This window comes from Agelaius tricolor, unplaced genomic scaffold (assembly GCF_023055355.1).
Source record: "Agelaius tricolor isolate 1412-34295 unplaced genomic scaffold, bAgeTri1.0.p SCAF_3, whole genome shotgun sequence".
NCBI classification, from domain to species: domain Eukaryota; kingdom Metazoa; phylum Chordata; class Aves; order Passeriformes; family Icteridae; genus Agelaius; species Agelaius tricolor.
In genome coordinates this window covers 39,916,130-39,943,188 of record NW_027269263.1, presented here as the reverse complement: position 1 = coordinate 39,943,188, position 27,059 = coordinate 39,916,130, and the positions used below count along the sequence as shown (strand labels likewise).

The following is a 27,059-nucleotide window of genomic DNA, read 5'->3' as shown; positions in this document are numbered from 1 at the left end:
ACCATCTGTTGCTATGAAACTGTTTAAAATCTATTGTGTCTATTGAATGTAAGGAAATGTACCTGTAAAACCACTCTGAACATGTGCCTGAGCTTCATTAGAGAACATGAATGGCCAGAATAGAGGTCCTGATTTTAAAACTATAACAAAAATCTGTGAAGTTTTTTGCTTCTTGCAACTATTTCCTTTCAAGCTTCTCAGTTAAAAAAAAAGATTGATTGTTTACCAAACCTATTTTAATTTTACTGTGTTTTTCATATAAACACATTCTAAAGAGCTACAGCCATGGAAAATTTAGGTACATCAACAGGTTGCTGGATGGTGCAGTTTTCAGTGGGCTGGGCCACTGTTTATCTTTTTTTACAGAAAACAATGAGTTTTTGGCTTACAACTCAGTGTTGTAATATGTTCCAGGACTTTGATGTGATTCACAGTCTGAAAAATACCAGTCCTATTGGTCTTACTTTAAGCAATTGACTCCAAAAAATAGAAGCTACATGATTTTGAGAAGGCAGAGCATCTTGCCATTCTCTTCTATGGACAGAGTGGCCTGTTACTGAGGCCAGATCCCTTCCAATAACTGACCAATTTTATTTAAAGCTAATTTCAGATATCCCTACCCTATGTTGAAATCTACAGGGCATGTATATATGCAGGACCATAGGTATCCAAGTCTAGAATTTACACTCCAGTGAAGCCTCCAAAATTTTGTCTCTTTTCCCCACTCATTGAGTAAGTGCCTATACCTTTACAGTGCATCAATCTCTACTGTTGCAGCTTGCAAAGTCACCTAAATTCACATATCACTGGACCCAAACATAGCTATTTCAATGACAAATAAAAATATCAATTGTATGTATCTGTTCCCCTTGTCTCCAATGAGAAAGATGAAGGGAGGAATGAGGTTTGACATAAGCCTGGGTGAGGTGAAGAGTCCAGCCAGCCACATTCAGATCCATGAATCTGGAACCTGTAGGGACAGTGGTCTCCTAGGGTGTACAGCTGAAAAACCCAAGGAAGGACAGGCAGTGTTTCCCATGAGCCAGGACCCAAGATCCAGATGAGCATGGTTCCAGTGGCACAATGTGCTGTTTGTTGCTCAGCCCTGATGGTCGATGGTGCCCTTCTTCAGGATCAAGATCTGCTGAGGTCTAAGCAGCTGAAGGAGGAAGAAACAGAATAGTCGAGTCAAATTTCTGTGACATTCTGCAGTAGAAGTGCTATGTCCCAGTCATATTACAGACAATGTAAAGAAACTGCATTCAAGTTATAATCTGAAAAATGAAGAATGCCCAGAATAAAACAAATAAATAAATTCTAAACTTTGTGTCCAAAGTATGTGTTTGAGAGTTGTGATTTACAACTGGTTAGTCAGCTGCCCTGGCCCAACCATTTTATTCTGGAAGACTCAACTGCAAATACAACTAATGCAGTAAAAAGTACTTTTAAAGTTATCTCTGAAGTATCTACACTTTATCCTTTTAGATTTTTAATGGATTTCACATGATATGTACAATTTTTGAGAACTGAAGTGCTACTTCTAATATTTCCAGTTAAATGAAATCTTTAAAATAGAAGGAGTGATAAAATAAAAATCTAAAATTATACTTAGCATTCTGAATGCAATTAGGACATTCAATTGATTTCTGAAGTTCCTACATGAGTGATCTACGGTGATATCATTCAGTACAACAGTAACAGGTGCCAAAAAAGTAATTTTAAACAAATGAATTTTATCACATTATCTGTTTTTTCCCTATTACAGCCACCTTTCCAAGTACTCCTGTGCAATTATCTAAAAGAAGGTATATCAAAAAGTACTTTGTTCCAAGATGTATTTCCATTTTTCATTACAAGATCACTGGAGTAACAGCATTGTTTACTCTCCTTTCTACAGAAGGATTTTATCACTGCTTGAAGACATGAAGAAGATAGTGTAAGAAGTGTACATGAATCCTATCCTTTAAACTACAGTTTTACTACAAGAATAAAATATACAGAAGAACTAGAAGGGACCTCCAGATGACACCTAATACATCCTCCTGCCTGCAGGAAGCAGTTTTTCAAATACTCTGATCTCACAGATCTCCAATTGAGATGGAAACTCCAAAGGCTTGCCAAGCAATCTATTCCCTAGCCTCACCATTAAAGTTTTCTGTAATTTTAAAAATAAATCTTCTCTGCTGTAATTTAGCCTATTACTTCTTGTTCTATCCAACAGGCAAAGGAAATAGATTGTTCTTTTCCTCCTTGGAGCAACCTCTTGTATTATAGTGTCTTCATTCTATCTTCTCTGTCAGACTAAACGAACATAATTTATATCTTTTTTTTTTCCTTTTAGGTTATAATTTCTACACTTCTTTTTTGTCATTCTCCTTTGGACTGCTTCCAGTTGATTGTCTTCTTTCCTCAAGTATGGTGTCTAAAACTGGACATGGTGTTAAAATTCAGTATGAAATTAAGATTTGTTAGTACCAGATTTCATCTAATTATTTAAATAATGAAGCTAATCATCTGCCAGGAGAAGGATACCAAAGCTCTCATTCTAGTAATTGTCCTGCTGGAAACCAAAGTCGAAAGTTAGATTAATTAAAGCACAATTCATTGAAAATCAATCTAAGGAAGCTTGTTTTCCTTTTCGATTTGTGTCTTAAGCCTGACTGACCAAACATCTAAGAAAACACAAACTCTGATTCAAGTTTGTTTGCATCACACTATTTCTATGAGCTTTCTGGTTTCACTAAGTGAAACTCCTATGGAGTCTTTCCCTCAGTGCTGTTTATCTGCCTGTAAGAGCATATTTCCAGATTCATGAAAAAACAAACAGGGAAGCTTCCCAGATATGAGCCTCAGGGATGACAGCTGGAGTAGATGGGGGAAGAAGGAGCAGGAGGTGACAGCAACTGGACCATAAACAGCTGGTGCAGGTTTTAATGGCTGATTCAGGATTAGGCTGTGATTTTACTAGTTCTGTTGACTCTGACAAAACAGCCCCTACCATAAGCCCACCTCATCAGCTATTCTGAACAACAGCATGATTTCCTAAGCCCTTCTTCTCAAAGAGACTGCATGGTTTCCTTGCAACAGTTGTGAGCTCTATAAACAATGCCTTATTACACCCTATCTTGGTGTAGAGATTTTAGATCTCCTGTTGCATTTTAAAGTTTTAAATGAGACATGAATGTGAGAACATCTACTCTCTTTCTTTCTTCTTATCTGTCCTCCCTCATTTAATTCCTCTACTCTTCTCCCAAGAGAAAAATATACATGCTTTTGAGAGCAGGATCCTGCATTCAAAATGCTGTCCTTTCTTCTGTTTTTACAGTAGTTTAAGTAATAAATCTTGTTTTATATAGGTGGATCCACTCAAGGATTACATAAGATATTCATTATCTGAGACAAAAGGTAAGCCTATTTATTCATTCCTGCAGGACTAAGGAATGAATATTTGTGTCACCAATGATGATATCAATTCCACTGTTAAGAGTTATGATTGTGACTCTGGGATTTTGGTCATATATAAGTGAGAGGGTAGTGGTATTTCTATTTGCTTTAATTTGGAAAACTTCTGTAGCAGACAACATTTTGTATAATCACTATTTTTAAATGTGTTTGATATTTCAGGTTACATTGAATACTGGGGATTTCAGGAACAATGCCATGAAACTTGAACAGTACATCAGCCTTAAGAAACTGCTTCAACCTACTGAGGAATTGTCACATTTGCTTATAGTTACTCCGGTAACTTTGATACTAAGGACTACACACACTGTTACTTTCAAGAAGCTGTCTTGCTATTATGAACCACCTCTTCAAAAGCATCTACCTTCTTTCCTAGTGATTATAGAGGAACTTTGGAGGTTATTCCTGCCACCAACTGTCCAACATTAGGTACTTAACACGGCCTCCCTTTTTTTCTTTGCCAGAGTTAAGATACTTAAAATACAGTATATAATGTGATCAGTGAAGGATGGGAACCCGGAGACCAAATGGGAGAGGTGTAAAATCTCATGAAAAGATTTTCTACAGAGCAAGCAGTGACTGACCTGACAAATAAATCAGAGCAAGACCAGAGACAAAGCTGCTAAAACAGGCTGAAGAATAGAGCAGGCAGAAAGAGATATATATGATAGTGAGAGACAAAATCAGCTTGTCTTGGCTATGAAAGAACAGAGATAAGGACTGGAGGAACTGGAAGTGATTGGCAAAATGACTGGAGCCTCGAGCTCCTAGATCAAGGTCTTACTAAATAAAAAAGGTGTTAAACAGAAGCCCAGATGAAGAACCTTATCAACTAAATTAGGAGAATTGGAGTAAGACACAAGGACAGGTATTAGAGCAGAGTGACAGAAGTTGAGGACACAGTGGCAGACAAATACATAGCAGTGGAAAAAGACAGAAAAGTGTCTCAGCCTCAAGATTTATTCATTGTTAGAAAATGCAAGCTTCATCACCACCGAAGCTGGCCACATGAGAGGAGTAGACTACTTATGAGCTATTCCATCATATCCAGCTACCAGATGTGTGGTGTCTTCACATACAGCGTAGCAAAACAGAACTTGGTCACTATGAAAATTTTCTCCTTTTAATAGGTCTCAACTGGACATATAGTCAAAGTTTCTAGAGGTAGATAAAGCTGCTAAGCTACTTACTTTGGTCTCACATCTAAACAAACAGACTACACTACAGACTCTCTTTCAGTAATGACTTCAATATTTATGTTTGAGTTCTTATTTGAAGATGGATAAAGGATTGGTAGTTACACGATTTAAAAAATCCACACCATTCCTATCTGAATTTCACTTTACTTTTGAAACACTGGCACTTTGTATGCCTTTTTTCCCTATGCATGTAACAGTTCTGTTCTACCCATAAAATTATCTGGTGTAAGTAAATTTCTGTCTTTAAAATACTAATTCCATAAAGATATTTACACACCAACAATAAAGAAGCAAGATCACATTTTCTACCATTTTTTCCTTCTTTCACATCTCTTCCTAAGAATGAATGAGGCAAATTTCTAAAGTAGACAAGTTTGTGGACAAAGAACCCATAAAGTTTTGCTTAAACCACTGTAACAAATTGTTTTAACATTGTTTAATCTTTAAATACATTGAATGTATATAATGTAACTAAATAAAATGTGGGATGAATTTGCAGAAATTTCAATATTTGAGTTTTACTGGATGTGACCATGTAAACAGGATGTAATGTTTACTTACTATAAAGCCCATGTTAAGGACACCATAAAACAATGTTTTTCAAATTGCAATTAGTTAAAGACCAGGGAAAAGGCAAGGAGCACACCAGCTTCTTACAGGTGCAAAACTAGCCTACTGAATTCAGGCAGTGAAAAAATATTCCTGCAAGTGGACAACCTGCTTTAACCTGTGGATTTGGAGGAAGCAGAGATACAAGAGATTTTTGTTACTTGGCACCAGTTCTTGGAAGGTTCAAAGGTACTGCAGAGCTTCACCATCTCCAACAAGTGAGACACTTGTTGGTAGCTACTTGCATTTCTATGAACCTACACTTTTGCCACAAGGCAAGGAATCTTAGCCTTATTATCTTGACAGCCCTTCAAATCTGCTAGCTCACCTCTTAAGCCTAAATGAGATTCCCATTACAGGAAGCTCCCACCCTGCCTCACCTGCAGGCTGCACAACCCCTCCATTGAGAGCTTGGAAAAAGGCAGCTGAAGACAAGAGCACTTGGCACAGGCCAGATATGCTCCTCAGCATGCCCCAGTGGCACAGCAAGTAGGAAACTCCCCTGGAATGCAGCCATTCCCCACTAGCTTGCTTGGGCAGCTTCCTGATCAGAGGTTTCTGTGGAATCCACTCCCACTTCTCCTCCCACACTGCTAAGGAAGCCTCTGAACCTTGAGCTGGGCTGTGACTTCCTCCAGGCAAAGGGCATCCAGAATTACGCAGTGTGATGCAGAGCAGAGGAACAAATAACCGGTCTCCAGCATTTCAGCCATAAAGTGGGGGTGGAAGCATTCCTATCATGACCTGCCTGTTGACACATCTCCAGAGGAAAGAGTAGCTCCCATCCCAATTCATGCTACTTGAGATGATTAAAAAAAACCCAGACAACCAAACAGGATATCAATTAATTGCATTTAATGCCTCTGCTAATTTATTCTCTAATCTTCATCTGCAAGATAAAGCCTTCAAGGGCCATTCCTTCTGTGCCAAAACATGGTGCTAGTGGTTGCTGTAAGGACCTACAACTGCTCACCACTGCTTTGGGCCATCCACTCTTTTGTCATTTTCACCTACCTGCCAACAACATGCTAAAGGAAACATGGAATTGGGCATTATACAAACAACCCAATTGATATGAGAGACAGAGAAAATGGCGCAATGTTTGGAGAAAACAACACGGCTTAGAAGTTCAGGAGCATTCTCCCCTTTCCTGTACCTTCTGATTCATCAGAACTATCTTTCTTCTCTCTCCTTTATCTAATGTATGTTTGCAGCTTCAACCCAATCTTTTCAAGTTCCTCTCTGTTTCTGAGAAGGAGCATAATGCTAGGAGGTCCAGAATAAGAAGATGAGGTTGTTCCTCTGTTCACATGCCAGTAAACAAATTCACAGACGGAACTTAGCATGCATTATATAATAACATGCAGTCAGAATATGTACCCAATATGGATTTGGTACAACACTTGGAAAATTGTTTAGAATCTGTCAGCCAACTCAATCTGAAAGTTCTGAAGCTATTTGAAAGAAAGCTTGCTAAAGTGTAAATATGGCTCTCACTAGAGCCATTTTTCAATAAGAACACCAAAGGCACTTATTGCATTTAAATGCTGAATGCACCACTGACTCACATATTGACCATGACCAGTTCATACGCAGTAGAGTCCCCATACACAGCTGGCATTGCCAAGCTGGTAACTTACAGTTAACTCAGCAAGGCTGAGTTGTTGTCCCAATTGCAAATGCAATGCAAACTGCACTGCAAAATTCTTTTTAAGTGCTTCAATTCACTCTCAAACAAGTGAGGAGAAATATCAAGGGAATGTGAGGGTGGGATCCATCTCATCCACCTTGACATATCTACATCAATGAAGTTTAGAGAGTGATTCAACTGACTAAAAGTAGATGCCTGTTTTAAAATGAGTTGACTCACTTTATGGATAATATTGACTGTTTTGACTAGATCCCCATTGACCATGACTTCAAGCCTATCAGCTGCCTCTACACACTCTAAAACAGGAGAGAAATTCAATGAATTTTCCTGAAGGCTAGGGATATTCCAGGACATGATCAAGTAAACTAGCAGCTAATATAGACTGTTTTCCAGTTCTCATTTTAGAGGAAATATCAATGATTCTACAGAGACATCACCAGAGCAGAAATTATACTAAGATAATATAGATAGTCATTAAGTAGGCATTAATTAAAAATGAGGGGGAAAAATGAGGTGGAAAGGAATGATTTATTTTTAAAATTTCCATAAGTATAAAGATGTGTTTTTTACAATGTTGTTTTATACTGTGCATATGCATACCAACCATATATACACCATTCATGAATATTCACTAAGAATCAACAAAGTATTTTAATGTAATCAAAGTGCTGGCACATTAGGAAGATCATATGTTTGATAGTTTTCAGATTATATCACAGGCTTTAAAATATTGCTTATAAAAATATTCTGATCTTGAAATTTCAAAGCTATTCAAATAGAAATTATTTTCTGAACGATGGGGAAAAAGACTTATAAGTGACAACTTTTTTAATAGAAGCATATTCTTGCGACCAGCATGTGAGTGATGCTTTTAGTATATGCACTGAATATAGCATGGTTTTTGGATCATAGATCCTCGGCTAAAACAAAACTGAAGAGCCACATAATTTTTCTTACAGACCATGATCTAATTTAATCCAAGGGTTGAAATCTGATAAATATTTTTCCTTCCCCATTTGGCAAATCTCATTTCCCCTTCCCCACAATTCTAATAAAATATAAGCCAGCATGTTGATTTGTTAACAAACCATGGAGGAAAGGAAGAAGGTCTATATTCTAACTGCTTTATCATAGAGAAAGAGGCATCAAACTAATGATGAAATGCTGTATTTAAGACAAAATACAAGAAATATCTTCAAGTCACGAAACATTAAAAATAAGGAGGATTTTTTTCTTAAATATAAGGATTACGATTATCCACTCACTTATCCTGTTACCTACACCTGTGGAATCCGCTACAAAATTGTGAATCATTACACTAGAAGAAGGAAAAATACATTCCATTAAATATGTATCATGTTTATTAATTTTTAGTGACAAAAAGTTTTCTCATAAAATGTATAGAATTTGATCAGTCATGAAGAGATAATGACTTTTTTTCCCAAGCACTATGTGTGCTTGGGAAAAAAAGTGTATACTTTTGAATGTGCATACTTTTTAACAAAGTACTAAAATATATTAGCTTTTCAACCTATACAATTATTCTTGCAATGCATACCTCTATTTACTGCCCTGCACAGCACAGAGTATAGCAACATCACCTTCTCATATAGTTTTGCTAATGCTGAAGTTAAGCAGAGTGTCTGAAAATGGAAATTAGCACCAATTAGAAAACAACTATCACCTAACTCCAAAAAGGGGCCAAATGTAACCATGTACACTAGCTACAAGTATGCATTCGCTATTATCAGATAGGAAACTCACAAAGGAAAACAACAATTTAAAGTCCTGAAAACAATAGGGCCTCTCCAAAACATCTGCCACTTCCTACAACCTCCAATCTCATCTTAGGACAACAGGAAAGAAAACATCCCTCAAAGCAATCCTGATCAATCATCCTCTTATGTCTTTCATGTCTTCAGGAGAGAAGCCTGCACTCTTTGAAAACAGATCCATTCTTTTTTAAGTTGACTATTAAGAACCAGATTCAAAAAGATATTCAGACCTTAGGGCTCTTCATTGAAAGTTGCAGTTCTCAAAGGAAAACTCAGCTGCCATGTTTAAGTGTTGAAATGTGTAGGTGCCTCATCTTTGGCACTAGAGCTCTCTGACAATAAGGGTTGGAGCAAGTCTGCAGTGGTAAATTACTGCCATTTGCTGGTTTTTGCTCCTCTTCTCTGATGGACAAGTTGAAAGTGATCCCTGGAGGTCTGCTAGTTCAACTTCCCATTCAAAGCATCTCCTACTAAAGCAACTTGCTCAGTCAGGTTTTGAATTTCTTCAAGGTCTGAGATTCCACTATATTGACTTAAAGTCCATTCCAGCATTTGATTATATTAACAGTGAAAATGGTTTTCCTTACAGGCAGAATTTCCTGTATTGCAACTTGTGTCCATGAGCTCTTCTCCTGTCACTATACACCTCCAAGATAAGTTTGGATCTCTTTCCTCCATTCACCCTACCACACTCGGCTCATATGCACGTGCTTCAGCCTGTGTGATCTTAGTGACTCTGCTGCGTTCAAAACCATGCGTCAGTCTCTTGTGCTGGGCAGCAAAAACAGTATTCCAGAAGCAGACTCTCAAGCACCAGAGAGAGGGAACAATTACTTCCCTAAACCTGCTGGTTACAGCTTGCTAATACAATGTGGGATGAGGCTGACCTTGTTTGCCCCAACTGCCAACTTGTGCTCATCGTGTCCACCAGTACCACAGGTCCCTTTCTACAAAGCTGCTCTTCAGTCAGTTCATCTCCAGCATGTGCAAGACTTCTCACCTGTCTTTGCTGAGCTTGGTGAGACTCCTGGAAATGCATTCCTCCAGCTTGTCTTGGTCCCTCTAAGCAACAGCCCTGCCCTCTGGCATATCAACTCCCTCCCTGAAGGCTGGTATGATCCATGAATCTGCTGATAGTGCAAGCTCTCCCATTAGATCAGATCATTAGCAGTGAAGACACCGAACTGCATTTACCCCAGAATCTGTCCCTGAGGAGGACTGCCACTAGCAACCAGCTGTGGGATGGACTTTATACTGCCACTCACAACCTGTCTGGCCTGGAATTTCAACCAGTTTTCCATCCACTTTATAATCTGCTTATCCTGTCCATATTTTGACTGGTATCAAAGACCTTGGGAAAAGCTCTGCTAAAGGCAAGGTAAACAACATTCACGACTCTTCCCTCATCCATGGAATCAGTCCACTTCACAATCATCAATCAATCAGGTTCATCAGTGGCAATTTGCCCATGGTAAATTCATGCTGCCTATTTTTAATCACCTTCTTGCAGTTCATGAGCTCAGAAATGGTTTCCAGGAGGAAATATCTTCCAGGAGACTGAGGTTAGAGTTCTTAGCCTGTAGTTCCCTGGATCCTCTTTCTCGGCCTTATTGAAGATGGGTATGACATTTGCCTCTTCTGACCATCATGGACCTCTCCACTCACCACAGGGAAGTAGATGGGTAGCACACTCACGCTGCCATTGGCAAGATTTAGTATTTGTAGTCAGTCTAGAGTGCTCTGTTCATCCATACCAGCCTTGCACCACCTTTGCTTACCTTTCTTGACTTGGAAAGGACCAGTTCTGTGTTTTGAGAAGGTTGTTCTTGAAGTTCAACTAGCCGTGCCAGGGCACCTGATTGCTTCTCATGTGATCCTGTCCAACAGATTCCCAAACAAGCTGAAATTTGCCCTTTGGAAGTCAAGACTGGCAATTTTATTAGTTTTCTTGTTTATCTCAGGATTTTAAACTATAAAAACTCAGAGTTGCAGCCAAAGCTGCCTTCAACCTCTACACTCTCAGACAGATTGTTCATGAGTAATAAGTAATTCCAGCCAGGGCATCTCCTCTAGTTACTTCACAAATCACCTATGTCAGGAAATTGTCATTGAATTTTCTGCACTTAAACCATGTTTCAAGTGCTGACATCTTTGGAACCTGGTGTTCCATAGAATAAGGAGTTGCACTTTCACTGTTTTGACAGCAGAGATCTCACTTCACCTCGAAAAACTGAATATCCTTATCACCTGCCACAGGGAATCTTGGGGAGAAGGCTCCTTTACCACAGCTGTAGTGCTGAGGAATAGTGTGGCTCTGATGCAAAGGGCTAGTAACATATCCCAAGGATAAATGTGATAAGGAGGTTAGAAACATGGTGCCAAGGCCTCTTGTGACAGGTGCTACCTTCATCACCTCTACTGAGGCTAGGAGTGGACAAGGAGACTAAGGGGACATTCTCAGGTTGATGAGCATAGCAGCCTTACTCATATTGAGTCCTATCCACTCACCAGCGTGGAAGTGGAACACACAGCACACCAAGACTCACCAGTGCCAAGGCTGGCATGTTTGCAAACACTTCACATTGGCTTTGACCAGATGCAGCAGCCCTGGATATGACTCCCTGTTGGCATATTTGACTTGCCAATGAGCTTCCTTTATAATTTCACGTGCCCAAGAAGTCTTGACATAGTGAGAATTAGAGCTGCTTCCTTGAGGGAAGACACCTTGGGAGAATGGCCCCATATTGATGCTGCAATAAAGAGTTTTGTTAGTTCACAGCTCCTGCTATTTAATGTGACCATAGAATTCTGAATTTAATGATGTCTACATAACTTTCCAAGTCTGTAATTCTGCTGTTCAAGCTCCTGAACTCTTCTTGTTCTAAAATGATGATGAACTAAACATTTATCAGAAATACATGACCTTCTGAGCAGTTAAGGCTCTTGGTTTGCACAGGAGATGGCAGGACCCAGACATTTTAGCCAGGTTGAGTGAAAAGTTGCCTTTGGAGAAAACTTGTAGAGACACATCCGTATCTTGAATGTTTAATAAACAGAAAACAACTCGCTCCCTGTCTGATATTCACCTCAGCACTGTCCCCAAGAGAAACTTGTGTGGGGCGCTCCTTAAATCATATCCTACACAAAAAAGCGAAAAGTCTCTGAGCTTGAGTAATGGGAAATTGTTGGTGTCCTGAAGCTAACAGAGTCTCTGCCAGGAATCATTTACATTCTTAAGCCAAGCTCTTTCAGTTACGTCCATGCACAACTTTATACATTAAAAATCCCATAATGTTATTGAAGATTTCACAAATATGCAGTTATTTTTTTAGATTACAGGAAAGTTCTCTTGAAATAGGAAAATACGCTGTGTGAAAACTGAGTTTGGTATCAGTTGAAGAGTCATGTTTAGTATCTCCATTTTTAATAATTAGCTGGTCTTGATTTTTCTTCTACCACTTAAGACAAATAAAACTTCAAATTGCTATTTGGAAAAAAAAAAAGATAAAAATTATTTGAAGGATCTTCAGTGAAATTAAAAACTTTAGTGGCTGTTAACTGTATGTGAAACACCAATGACTACAGTTAAAGAAAAATTGTGATGCTGCCCTCCCAATTCAGTCTTGGCAGTTCTGAAGCACCTGGCTCCTTTTATTATAGATGAATTGCAGAACTAGGGCCTGGTTTAGAAGGGAACTACAGTAAAGCAAGAGAGAAATTCTATCATAACAGCAAGTGCTTTATATAGTATTTCTCAGTTTCACGTGAAGCACAACAGCTGGGCTAGAAAAGTATGGACTTTTACCTAAAATATGACATTTCTGCTTTTAAAAAGAGGGAAATATAAGTTATCCTGTTTCTTCATTTCCATTCCTGACTTCCCATATCCTCTGCTTTACTCGCATAATAGATGCAGATTCTTTTTTATAATGTCTTATGATTTTTCACTGAATAATATTAATTGACTACTCTGAGATTGTCTCAAGGTCTACACTGCACACATCTTTTCATTCATATGCAGAAGCATGTGATTTGTCCTTCTGGAGCCTTCCAAGGCTTTCAAGAAATTTAAAGTCATGCATGTACTGGGACTCTTACACAGGATTAGCCATTGCACTATTCTGCAGAAACTTAGCCATTAGCTGTGAAGGACAGAGGAGGTGTGAGGATGATTATGCTGCACTATTCTGGGCTCCAGACAAACCCTTCTGCATCACTGGAATGGTAAAAATTCCACTGTGAGCTGTTAGAAGAGCTACCTCTCCCCATTTTCCTAAAGCACAGCATGGATTTGATATAATTGCATGGGGAATTTAAAATCAACAGTTAAAAGCCTGTACTTCTTTTTCAGTTGCTTAACTTTACTGTTTGCAACATAAAATTAAATCTGGGATAAACTGCAATTTCATTCTCCCTTCCACACTTACGGGGGTGCCATGAATCTCCGGAGAGATATTCTGTAGCTCCAGTGGCAAAGTGCTACTGAGAAGAGGCCAAGGAAGTGGAAGATGGAAAGAAGTCTAAAATGGATGAGAATTACCAAGAGTTAAAACTGAGGGGTCCATGGGAGGGCAGCAGTAGACAAGGCAGTGTTTTGGTACTTCATTATTCAAGTTTAATATTGACTGAAAACACGAATCTTACCAAAATAAAGCCTGTGATATCATGTCCTCTGTCCCTCCCATCTATATGAAAACATGTAGAAAGCAAACCACTCCTACAACATCCCTTATTTGCAAGACTTTAGATGTGGAATTTATTTCATATATGCATTTATTTTAAAACTTGTCCATATAAAAATAAAGGGGGAAAAAGGATATAGGTAAGGAAAATCTAAATATAGATGAGCCATGTTCCAAAAGGTCCTATATTAGATTCTTCATAAGTGGAGGAGAGAAGCTTCTTTCCAAATCTCAGTCTTGAAAATGCTCATCAGGCTCTCTTTATGCTCAACTTCTCCCCATCTCCAAGGCCTGCAGACTCCAAATTTTAGGTCTTTGGATGCAGCACAAGGTTTGGGGGCAAACAGACTCAAAGCTGGCAACAGAAGGAAAATATAACACTGTTGTTATCAGCCAAAAAGCCTTTCCTAACTCATTGTTGTATCATCTGTGTCCATCCCACACGGACATGCTACATATAAAATGAAAGTTAGTTTTCTATTTCTGTTTTCTTAAAAACGCCACAAGATGACAGTTGTACCCCAACCCCCCTGAAAAAGAAATAAGAGCACAGTTAACAATTCAGCCAGGTGCACTCCTTTCAAAATGCCTGTGACAACTGGGCTAAGCAAACTAGAGGAAATATTTATCAAAAGAGTAATCACTCTATCATCCTTTTAAAGAGCAACAAGGAAGTGCTAGCAGCACCTAACTGCCTTGACTTCAGATTTCTTCTACTCTTTCACCAGTGATAACAAGGGGGACAGCATTCTGTCCTGTTGTTATCTGATTAGTGTGGATGCTGGAGCCTTTGAAGGAGGACTAGAGGAAGAAGGAGTCCTGTCTTTCTCTGATTCTTATTTCTACATTCTCTTGCACTGATGCTGCCCTTTACACAGTGGCAGCAAGTCCATTTAAAAGACAATTTTTTCCTGTAAATTTTCAGCTGAATTAATCTTTATCTATGTTGCAGTACAAGTGTGTGAAATGCTAATGCCAAGAGGAAGGAACGGAGGACGAAGATGCATGATGTGCTTCTTTTTGGAGGCAGCACCTAGTTTAGGCTATTAAGAAATTGTGGAACAACTTGTTGTTACCTAACTACTAAGAGTGATTCCAGATCTTGCCATCAGTTTTGAGTATTTAGTGCATAACTGTAGAAAGCCATTTTGCTGGAGGGCAAAGCTATCACTAATATTCAGAAGCTAGCTACCAAGACTACAAAGGCTACAAATTCATAAACTACTAGTTTGGCAAGTCAACTGCTGCATTAGGATAGCAACATCATTATCTAAATTATTTATCTGCAGGTTTTCAGCATCAGGGATTTACCCCAAATCTCAGTTGTTCCTATAAGGAAACAGCACCATGAGACCTGTGTTGGTCAAGAGGACCTGTGGATATTGTGCACACATATTTTCATGTCTCAGAGGTGATCCCATTAAACAACTGCCTCCTTAGTTACATTACATTCCATATTTTGAGGAGATGTGATCTTTTATATCTAAAATTGTCCAATAAAAGAGTTAGGAGTTGTCTGCTAAGATTTTTCTTCCCCAGAGGTTTAAGGGTCTCTTAAAGAACATGGAATATTTGTCCCCAAATAATTTTATGTATGCAAAGTCTCAAGTTAATACATAATCTGGCACATAACTCAAGAGTTACTTCCTGTAGTAGCTAGTTTGTGGTAATGACATGTCATTTCTGTAGATTGTGTAAACTGCTGGCACTGTTTTCATACTTCTATAAAATCTGTTTGCAGAGTTTGTACTTCTTCTTTCATTACAATTAGGCAGAAGTTCAAACAACAAAACTTTATTGCTCGTGTCTGTAAGTTAAATAACAACTGAAAAGTATAAAATGTTTTTAAACCAATATAACAATGTGCAAAACACTGGTAAGTTCTACTGAAATTACAGTCACTTTCAGAAGTGACTGACGTGCAAAGGAGTAACATAACTACTGTTTGTTTGCAGTTCTGCCATCTCCTCTTCACGCACTCTTATTTCTTGTCTAAGTGGTTCATCATGGAGTATATGAGAAAGACCTTAGTATGGCGAAACTCTGGGATCAAACACTACAAATGTATATACATTCAAACTGCGCTTTCTATCTTATATTCAGACCAAAAAATGTTAACAATCTATTTTTCTCTTCCATCTTTACAAAAATGCTTAAAACTCATTTTTTAGAGATCAAGATATATATGAAGTACTTTCAAGTTGTAAACTCTTAGTAAAAGTTAATTGGCAACATTGCTGCAGAACATGAGCTCAACTAGTGAGCTTCTTTGCAAGTATCTTTACTTACCATCTTTGAGTAGTGAATTGGCAGCAGTTTTGTCCAATTAATTTTGACATGAATGAAGGATGATAAAGTGAACTGCTTAATCAGTACTTAAATCCTCACTACTTTTAAACATCCACAAGACATTACACAGAACACTAGTACTCCATTTTTAAGAGATGATCCAGCATTTTCTGAGAAACGATGCTCAACTCCTGGACTCCAGTTCCAACAGATATACATGTACATAAAAACCTCTTTTAGGTAAGTGAGTTCATGTCTTGGAAGTAATGCTGGGAGCTGTGACTTAAAGAGCTCCTGTTCTCTGGCTGATAGGTGGGGGCACCAGCACGAAGAACAGTGCACAAGCGGGCTGGTACAGTGCTGCGTTTGATAGTTTGTGCTCCAAATGTGCCACCCAAGATAGCTGGCCTGCAGTGGCCTCTACCCCTGACACACCCAGGCTCCTGCACATGCCTATTTACTACTTCCTTTCCAAATGTTAAACTTCCCATAACTTTATTTGCATTTACAAAGCTGTGGGTGTTAATATTTACAGCTACTCCAAATTAAAGATCAGCAAGCTTTACGAAGGCAGTAACAAACCAATTAGGTGATCAGTGGCTTTGTTTTACCTATTTTAAAATTTGTTCATAACATCCAGTGCACAGTACTATGGTGTGGGAATGGACAAAACTCCATCAAACAGGACACCACTTTCAAAACACCTAGAAAGCTGTGGTGTTTCAATGCGCATGACAGCTTTATAAAATGCTGGCAACTGCACAGCATATGTTTTGTGGTGGAGTTTGGTCATACTAAGGCAGGGGGAGATGTGCTGAGCTACCAAAAGGCCATTTAGAATCCTGTCTGCCAATTTTTCCTTCAGAAATTAGCTAACATCACATCCCCACACTTTCCATGAAAAGATGGTGAAGAATACTGAAGCTGCTTCAACGATTTGTTTGAGAAGTGCCTGATTCCCTCCAGCCAGTGCTGAACCAGTTGCAGGCATATAGAAGTCAGCTTCACTGACCTCTATACTTAGGAACCACAACCGGTCATTGAAACCAGGAAGAAAAAACAAAAAGCAAGTCCTTCTTTCTGCCTCTTCCCTGGAACCAGATGTTGAGAATACCATCCAAATACCCAGTGGAGTATTCAATGAAAAGATTTTTTTACATAACAGTATTATTGAATTCAAGCCATAAACCTCTTTATTCTACAGTAATTGTGCATATGAAGATCGTATACTGGAATTGGAAACTCTTCCCTTTCCACAACTATAGGTTTGGGGTGTTTTGTTTTTTTGGTTTTTTTTTTTGTTTGTTTTGGGATTTTTTTGTGCTTTTTGGGTTTGGTTGGTTTCTTGTTTGGCTGGGGTTTTTCGGAGCTTTTTTTGTGTTGCCCCCCTCCTCAAGAAAGAGGTATGTGACCATGGAGTAGCCTTTGGTGTTCTAATCACAAGACATGTCTCGAACATTTTGTGACAATGAGATGTGGAGGGGGTAAGGAGAAATAAAGCAAACAGCTGTGTAAAGCTCATCTATCATTCTCAGACTTAACTGAAGCCAGTAGTAGCAAAGTGAGAACAAAACAAACGCTAGCCATTCATCAGTCAGTCCTTCCTTAAAACTTAAACAAATAAATAGAAATTAAAAAGGCAGACAGTACTTACAAGGCTAAGCCTTTGCTAGCAATGGAGCCACCAGAACCTTTTGAGCAGAGATTAGCAAACTAAGTAACCTTCTGGGAATTCTCCCATGCCATTTGGCTAGTTAATAAAACTGTTCCATTCTTTGACTGTGGTCCTGTAACAAGTTAGAACTGGATGTGGCGATCACAGCTCTGCACAGTAAAGGGATACAGTCTGAAAACTCCTGAAGACTCAGTCTGTGTACCTAATACAACTGCTTCAGCTACCCAGAGACCTAAACTCATTGGAGGAAGCCAGAACCAAGAATTACCACTGCAAAGAGTATTTTTTACTACTTAGATTAGAAGTACAGGACTTGCTACCTTCCTCTCATGTAATGTCTCTGTACTGGAGGACAGTGTTATTCTGAATCATATGCATTATACTGGAATAAGCTAAGTATATTAAAGGATAGCTGACTTTCTATATTTGAGCTCAGTACAGGTATTTTGCAATGACATTGTATATGACTATAAATGCAAACACAGCCAAACAGCTACTAGGATATGTTTTTGGGGTTGAAATTCAATAGAGCTTCAGGTTTTAAGACACATTATTAGAAGAAACAATTGAAAATATGCTGGTTTTTTGACTTTAATACTACCTGAGTTTAAATTTTCCAGGTCACGTGTCTGCCTCAAGCTGATGTTTTCAAAAGAACGTTTTAACAAAATCCAGGTGTGAAACTGAGGAAGGAAAAAAACTCCCATTTTTACTCAAGTACATAAAAAACCCTCATAATGTACCTGAAAAGGCCTTTACTTTTAAGAGAGAATTTGAAATTTAGTGGGAGGGTAGCCTTTGAATCAGAAATATGCCTTTTGGGCAGTTTTCCTATTGAACAATGTGATAAAGCTAAAAGCTCTTAAATCTCAAGCTGTACATGTACAGTAAAAATAGTAATAATGAAAAATATATTAAGAGCTAGAAGCTGGGTTTTCTGAAAAACCTGTGGCATCAGTAATGCTGCAGGTTGGTCCTTTTAGAGTTCCTCCTACCTAAGGCAGTAGCAGGGACATTCAAGCTGGGGCTCTGCTGTGTTCCGTGCTCCCTCTTCTGGCACCCAGGCCCCACCAAAAGCCAGCAGCTGCCTCGGGGGGAGGGAGGGAGGGATAGGGGATGTTGGGAAGCTACTGCAAATGCATCCTGTTGGGTACACACCACTTCTATTTCTGGCTTTATCAGGGATTTACAGAGCAGCGAGTTTCTTGTATCGAACTGGAGGCCTCTAACGAAGTGCTTCTCATTTTCTGAGCTCTATATTCAAGTCGCTGGAAAATAAATGCAGAAATATCAAGGAGAATCTACCATAGGCATACAGCCTTCTCAGCCCTGCAAATGCTCTGAGGAACAGAGCATCCCAATAATGCTGCACCAGGAAAAGCCCCAATAATGCAGATAGGACCACAGCATGTACCCACAAATTCAACAAAAAGCCTATCGCTGAATTTAACACAGCTCTAAAATTATGGCTAGCACTCCTACTGCTGAACAACCTCTACCCTCAAATAACCTGTACATTATATTCACTGAAACTGTGCTTTGATTAAATGAAAACCAACCCAATTTAGCAGCCATTCTTTTATTGAATCCCTCTATGCCTTAGCTTTCTTAGCAATATAGTGATGATAATGCTACTAGTTCAGGATTTTGGGTACTCATTAGTATGAGCATTCAGATACTCTCCTAATGATTACTCTAGAAAAGCCTGCAGGAAAAGCAAAAAAAAAAAAAGGGTATGCAGATAAACACTTAACATCAGATACAGAGAAATAACTTTTCTATTTTTTTAATTCAGTGAGAAGTTTCCATCTCCAACTGAAGGATCTTGCATTAAAAAAGTGATTGTATATTTAAGGATTATCATGATACACATGCATGATGTCACAGATGGAAAACTTAAGCAATGAGCACCGAATTCTTCCACTTAATTTTCATATATGTTAAGGTTTGCATGTAATTATAGGTAATTTTATGTTCAGACGCAAACAGGAAATATTAGATTTTTATTTAATGTCAAGAACTCTCTGGCAGATAAAAAAATTAGTAAATTGAATGTCTATGTGTTTTCTTCTATAAATTAATAAATTGATCCTGAGATTAACTTGGCTGCAGCTAGTTACCCAAATATTTTTAAAAAAATATTATAAATATCTTCGAAAACGTAATTTGCGTATTTTGGCAAACGGAGATGACCCCTCAGAACAAAAATTAAATTACTTGAGTAAATTCACAATATCAAATATATACTGTATAGTATATACATAATTTCTGTCTATTACTGCAAACATAACACAAACACCTGACTTAAGGATACACAACTCCATTTTCATAACATCTAAGCACAATTAATTCCAATAGAACACCATGGAGGCTGTGTAATAGCTTGGTAACCTCTCAAAGGAAAAACTGTGACATTATTTGATTTTCCTAAAGCAAAGTGAAGAATGAGCCTGGACTTATTAAAATAGAGGTAACAGATGAAACACAATATTCTCAGGGTTTCATTTACAGATAGGCTTAATTCACCTTTATTGTCTTATAAATCTAGCCAAACTTGTAGCATTAAAGAAAAAAATAATCTATATTGACTTTGTAAAGTATCAGTAGAGAAACTTTGTGAAGGATGAAACAAGACAGGAGGAAGTTTCATTCTGAGAGACCACACTGTAAGTTCAGGCCACTCCTGTTAATGCTGGGGAACTTACTACAAAGCAGTCTGTGGTGCAGCATGTGACTCAAGCCACAGGGAAGTTCCTGTTCAAAAAACTGGAATAAAATACTTAGAACAATAAAGAAGTCTAATGTCTTGATTTGTAATAAAGTGTGAATAGTACTTAATATTCCCAAATCAGCAAAAGATACAAACAAACTTTAGGGTAAATGCACCGAAGGAGATGTCTATCTAAAGTCACCTGTGACACTGCTCGAAAGCACAGAGAGAGGGAGTTGTCCCACTCAAAATTATCAGATTTTACTCACTCCCTTGCTCAAGTCCCCACTTTCTTTCCTCTCCCTTTTTTGTTCTTCAGCAGGAGTGCTAGAATTTTTCCAGCTTCTTGACTGTTTTCTATTACAAGCGAGGGAGTTTCATGGAGGGAAGAGACCTTTCCCCAGTGTGCCGTTTCCCCACACCGCACACAAGCTAGATAAGGACAAGGCTAAGCAGACTGGCTTGCGCAACACGTTTGAACACGGCTCCACCCCAAATACCCAGACTGCACTTTTGCCTTTTGGTAGAGGGTTAGGGAACTATGCTCACTCCTCTCTCAACACTGTTAAGTGCATCTCAGCTGAGAACCAGACACTCACCCTGCTCTGTGCATCAACTGCTCTTAAACATAAGGACCTTGAGATCCTCAGAAGCCCCAAAATATATATATATTTAATATATAATATATTAAAACATATATTATATATATTTTTTATTTTTTTTTATACATACATACATATATATATATATATATATATATAGGTGCACGCCATTTCTACATTTTCCTAAGTGATTTTCATTGCTTACAAACAGAGTTTGCAGCAAGATTCTGGGTAAGACAGATCTCACATTAAGGTTCAAAATTCAAAAGTAGTAGCAGCTCAGCCTAATAAACGTTTTTATAATATCTGGAGGCTAACAGTCATAGATTCCCCCAAGAGCTTTAAATGCTATCCTCTTTCGGCAAGCAAGAGGAACTGATACTCGACTACATTTGATAACTCTTCATAGTAAACAACTTCAAAAACTATTTCTCATTAGCTTTTTTTTTTCAGCTATATTAGACACTACTGTAGTTAAAAAATTAAGTCCTAGGTTTTAAGTGTGATTTTCAAATTATCTATCACACCACCATTTTACCAATGCACTAAGTTTGAGGGGATTTGTTTTCCAGTTACTCTGAAAATAAAAACACTTCCTTTTATCTGGGCAACACAACAGATATGCAATGAACTATCAGCAGTCTATAAGGCCAAATCCAAATTGAGCATATCACCAACAGATACACTGAGACTCATAATTGGACAACAGCAAATTTCTTCCTTTTAAAGTACATGTGTGAGTATTCATGTGTTTTCACTGCTTTAAGTTCTTGATTTGCTTGGGCAATTTTAATATATTACTTAGGTTATATGTTATTTGGCCAGTATTTATTTTATTTACTATTTTTCAGAAGTGTTCTTCCAGCATATATTATATTGAAATGCATAAATTTTCACATGTATTGTCTGTCCACACATTCACAGTTGCACAAATTACTTCCCTTTTCATTTATGCCCATATGCAAGTTAGGTAAGGCAACTGCTTACTCAGAGAAATTTCAACATAATTTTAGCTACTGTTGAGTGTCATTTGAATTGGTAAAAATATAAAGATGAGACAGTCCTACGTGACAATGAAATATTGCTGGCAAATCTGCAATACTGAGAACTCTCCTACTAGTAGAATTTCACTTTTACTTATAACAAACATCATAAAGTTATTAGGTTTGGTTTGGCTTTAAATTAATTGGACCGTCCCTGTCCAAGTATGACACCATAATTCTTAATCTACAAAAACCCTTTGACAAATTTAATCTGATCATTTCTGTATTTCTGAGCATGGTTCCTTTTTAACATTCAGAAGAACTCTCTCGGTTTTGCATCTCAATCAAACTTTCACACATTGAACCAGAAACATGAATCACACTAGTGCTATTTCAGGGAACAGTGTACAGCTATAGTGGCAGGGGGAAGTGTGCCATCCACCAGATCACACTGACACAGAGGTCATCATAAAGTAATGTGTGAGATTAAAGGTAAACATAATTTACTAAGAACAAATACTTTTTTTTTTTTTAAGAAAAAACCTGCACCCATTTGCTGTCAGGACATTCATGACTTCTGTGCTACACACCAATGCTTGCTAGAACACCAAAACATTTTCTGCCATTGAGGCCCTAATCTGCATTACAGTTATGATAACCTAAAGCATCTTTTTTTTTTTTTTTTGCCTGCAAGAAAATGATATGAATTTGACAATCTTTCTAAACTTACTGCTGAAGTATTGCAAACCTAGAGTGTTCAGAACACCTAAGTCAGGACTCACAAAAGAATTAGGATTTCAAAAGTATAGCAGTTTTGAAATCGAGTGGGAATGCATTTATGTATTTATTTTTACTTCTCCTTCAGTTGCATTTAGGGTTTTCCTGCTTTGTGTTTCATACTTCATTGCACAACTGAAAAACCATCCACTTTGAAGTGCTTATAACTTAAGAGTTTAGATGACCGTGAAACTCACTAATTCCAAGAGGTGGACCTTTGTGAAGAACAGCAAGTATTAAAAAATTACAGTACTTACAGACAGCATTTTTATAAGTGTTTAATCAACACTTGGGTATTTTCAATAGTGTTTATGCAGCCAAAATTTCCCTCTGTTTTATTTCCTGAGTAGTAATTCCATAAAGTTGAAATGAGGAAGGTGCACATCCTGTTGGAAGATTTAGGAGGGTAAGTGTCATAAATTATTTAAATAAACAGTTTACGAAGGTGGGTCTTTTCAATGTAAAAGTGTTTTAAATTTTTTTTAAGATTATCTAACTCAACCCTCCTGAGGTAGTTAAGTTCCAATAACTGTACTGAAAATTGTAAGCAAGTGTGCAGCAGTAGCCTGTAATGCTGGACCTCCACTTTCCCACCTTTACTATGCTATTTAGGATTTAATTTCATGCATAAGACCTTTCACTTATGATTTAATGGTGTACCATTGAAGACTAGTCACTTATGGTCTATACTAAGTAGCAGTATCTTTAAAAGAAACTACACTAAAATCTAATAAAGGATTTTGAAGTATTATTCAGTCACAAGGGGTAGGGCTTACTGAAGAAACCCCTCCCTGTTGAAGTGTGCATTTACCACAGCAAGTTAAGCAAACAGTAAAGTCTTTAGCCCAGCATATACAGTTGCTCCAACACTTTAACATTTTTTATTAAATACGGCTGAGCTACATGCTACTAAAATTTGCCAACTTTGCCTTTCTGATGCTCTCCTCTAGCAGAAGTTCATCCTGTAATTCCTGTGCTTATTTTTACATTGCACCTCTACTATATACTAGTCTTAAGAGGGAATTCACTGGATTCTGTAGTCCATCTAATAGGCTGCATTTTCAAAACTCATGTATATAGCACATGCACATACACATAAACAAAATTAACTTCAGTTTTGAAGGATTTACAGTTTACTGTTTAATACAAGTAGCATATAGCTAGCGATACTAGTTACACTCACCAGAACAGAATGTTGCCACAATTCAAGAGCAGCACAAGCAAAAATGGAAATGAGTGAGAATATTTCACCCACCAGAAAGCAAATGCAGAGTTAGTGGCACACAGAGAAGAGCAACGGTAGCGTGCTCTCTCTAAAGCAGCAATACTGAAGACAAGCAATAAGCCCAAAATTTAGTATTAAAGATTAAAAAAAAAAAAACCAAAAAAAAACCTCAAACAAAAAAAAAACCCCAAAGATAAAAACAAAACAAAACAAACAAACAAAAAAAAAAAACCCAAAACCCAAAACAAACAACAAAAAACCCCTACAACACAGGATACAGCTGCTAGAACAGAACATTCACTTAACATAGCTATACTTAAAAAACTCCAACCAACAGAGAGGCCAAACACCCATGCAAGCAGCACTGAATAGTGACGATTTGGGTACTGAACCTATCCTGTCTGTCTGCAAGAATTCTCTAATATTTATACACTGAAATTCACTGTATACAGGAACATTTACAAACAGTACAGGTTTTATTTTACAAATAAACTCAAATTGCATTGACAAATACTATACAGAGAATAATAAAAGGACCTTTTACTAAATAGCAAGATTTTTTCCTTTTTCCTACTTTTGATCTTTGACTGTTTAGTATGCAACAAGATATTTCAAAACTCCTTAATATCAAGGTAATTTTGGTACAGTTAAAAATTATAACTTACATCAGAAATAGGTAATTTCCTTTATTTAATACTATTTAAAAGCATGCATATTAAGACAAATAGATCAGAAAAAAAAAAAGTCTTAATGCACAAGCCCCTTCTCTATCTAAAAAACGGAGGAGCCCCGTTTACAAACATAAAACAAACAAGCCCGGTGGTGTCATACTAGAATCAGCTTCACAACCTTATCGTAAGGGATCTCTACCTGTTTCAGCTATAAGCCGAATAACCAAGCTATAACAACCAAGACATCGTTAATGTAAAACAGTAATTACTACCAAGCTAGCATCGCAAGATCAGAGTCCAATACAGACATTTTGTACCTTGGTGCTGGATAATGTTACTTGAAGCATCAGCCTAATAGCCGGTTTATTCATAAGGCACGCACTAAAATGAAACAAACAGTAATTAAGTGCTGACAGTGACCTAGTTAGCTACACAAGGAGCTCGATCGTCCTGTCATTCATTACAGGCTCGCCGGAATCCGACAGGAACGGCCCCGTCCGCCCGGGCAGCGCGGGAGCGGGGCGCAGCGCCCCCCGTGCGGGCAGCCCCGGCCTCCGGCCCGGCGTCGCCAGCCGCTCCTGCAGCCCCCGGGTCTCCGCAGCCCCCGGGTCTCCGCAGCCCCCGGGTCTCCGGGAGCTACGTCCCGGCGAGGGCAGCGCCAAGGCCGCCTGCCTTGGCCTTCGCCTTCCCCTCCCCCGCGCCGCAGCTCCGGCAGTTCCGCGCTGGGATAACGCAGCCTCTGACTCGCCCACTGCTCGCGTCCCCCTTCACCTCCCTCTCCTCCCTCCCCCAACGCGCGCGCTCCAGAGTCTTCTCTCAGCGGCAGGAGGGCGGTGAAATCCTCCGCTCTCCTCCCTCCGCGCTCCGTAACGCGAACGAGCCGCCGCCTTCTGTTCCTCAGCCTCGGCCAAGTCGGTGTTTGTTGACAGGCTCTGCCGGGCACAAAATGGGGCTGCCGCTTCCATGGGCGCCGCCATTTTGTGAGGAGCCGTTGCACTCCCTTGCAGCAGCCGCAGCCTCAGTCGCGACGGCCGCGGCAGCCCAGGCGCGCCGGAGCGGCGGCCGGGGTCTGTGTAATGGTTGAATAAAGTGACCCCATCTAGGGAATCCCCGGCTGACAGTTACGTAAGGGACCGTGCGCAATTGCTGTGCTTAGCATGGAAACCCACCTAGCCCTGCTACGCAACTCGTCTGTCCTCCCCTCTGCCTCCCGCTCCCCTCACAGGGCGCCCGGGCGAGCGGTGACTCACCTCTGCCGACCGCCCCTCGCGGAGGGGAGACCCCCTGCTTTTAAGGAATTTTTAAGGCATGATTAAAAACCACCGCCCTCCCGTGAAGGGAGGTTTGACTGTGCGTCTAAAACAGCGATTTAGCCCCCCAGTCGCTTGTTTTAAACCTCTCTGATTTGTATTATCCTGGCTTTGACAGTCTTACGCATACTGTAGCTGAAATAGCAGAAGCTCAGAGTGTCAGAGACAGGAGCTGCAGACCAAGATCTGAAGGTCTAATTTTAGGGGGGAGGAGGGAAGGCTCTTAATGCTACAGTGAATAAGACACTATGCATTTCATATTCTGAAATCCACACACCACCAACTTTCAGTATAGAGTGTTAATTTGAAACTCCGGTATTTCTCTGTCCTTTTCCCCCAGATCATGAACCCAGGGCAAAGCTTACCAAGCTTTATTGTATCTGTCTCTATATTCAAGCTGATACAACAAACAAGTCAAAAGGAAAAAAAAATTTGAAAAAATATTGTTTTCTGAAGTTAGTACATGAAATAGAAAGGAATTGCAGATTTCCTTCTTTAAGTGCTCACTGGAGGCCATCATATGCCATTGATTCTAAAACACAGCTCCTTACTGACTTCATTGAGTTCTGCTTTAAAAACCCCCAACCCTGTAGGCCCGCTCTAGCTTTGGATTTCAGTGTAGAGGTTGCGAGGGGCAAATATTCCTTCAGAGTCTCTTAAACTGGAGCAAGCACTCACCTGCAGCTGTTTGCATGCCAGGGAAGGACAAATGCCCACCTGGGCACTGCTTGCTTTACCTGAGGAGCAAAGGTTTGATGGAAGGCACACTTCACCCCATGGACCCTTTCTTGCTCCTGTTTACCCCAAGTGGCACCAAGCTCCACCGTGGTCGGCATGCAGGTCTTCTCCTGGTTTCCCAAGTGGAAAACACGTCTGGAGGGGAGTGTTTACAAACACTGCGCACACCACAGGCAGAGGGCTAGCAGCTTGTAGTGCCAGTGGGGGCTGCTGCCCATCCGGGGTGAGGGCCAAGACCTTCCTCCTCCATTAATTTTGTGCTGCGTGTTCCATTTGTCAATGTACAGAAAGATATGAGCGGCTTAGATTGTGTACAGCAGTCTTGCGGCACTTAGGTTACAGGCTGTAGTATCTCAAGAGAAAGAAGGAATAAGAAATATTCATGGAGTGACCCTGAGCCTAGGCTCCTACCGACAAACCTCTCCAGGGCACCTCCTACTCGGGGGAGCACTCGGCATTCTCCTCTGGGGAGTTTTAGAGCCCTCATGCCTCGAAATCAGGGGTTCCTGCTGCCCCCCCCCGCCCCCGCCGTGCCATCCGGGGCGACTTCCTGCCCTTGGAAACACCTCGGCCCGGGGGACTCGGAAAGTTTTCCGAAAGTCCACATCCCACCAGTGCCCCCTTCGGTTGTTGTTTTCTCTCCCCTTGTACTCAGGGCGTTGGGTTTAGTCCAATTAAAAAATTCGTCCCCGCTTTCCAAA

General features: G+C 39.4%; 1 protein-coding gene across 14 annotated transcripts; it reads right to left on the bottom strand.

Moving 5' to 3' along the window:
• Positions 1 to 214: 214 nt before the first annotated feature.
• Positions 215 to 27,059, bottom strand: LOC139588345 (uncharacterized). 14 transcript variants are annotated; one of them, XR_011678638.1, is made up of 6 exons: positions 26,299 to 27,059; positions 24,775 to 25,242; positions 24,628 to 24,691; positions 18,501 to 18,610; positions 17,944 to 18,025; positions 13,452 to 13,733 (listed from the first exon to the last, which is right to left on the bottom strand). XR_011678638.1 is itself a non-coding variant. In XM_071423555.1 (5 exons), the coding sequence occupies exons 1-4, from the start codon at positions 26,454 to 26,456 to the stop codon at positions 18,521 to 18,523; spliced, it is 780 nt and encodes a 259-aa protein (XP_071279656.1). In that variant the 5' UTR covers positions 26,457 to 27,059; the 3' UTR covers positions 13,452 to 13,733; positions 18,501 to 18,520. The 14 variants fall into 14 exon arrangements, 3 of the variants coding, with proteins under 3 accessions (XP_071279657.1, XP_071279656.1, XP_071279659.1); XR_011678641.1 differs by lacking the exons at positions 13,452 to 13,733; positions 17,944 to 18,025; positions 18,501 to 18,610 and adding exons at positions 215 to 1,159; positions 22,672 to 22,800; XR_011678639.1 differs by lacking the exons at positions 17,944 to 18,025; positions 18,501 to 18,610 and adding an exon at positions 22,672 to 22,800.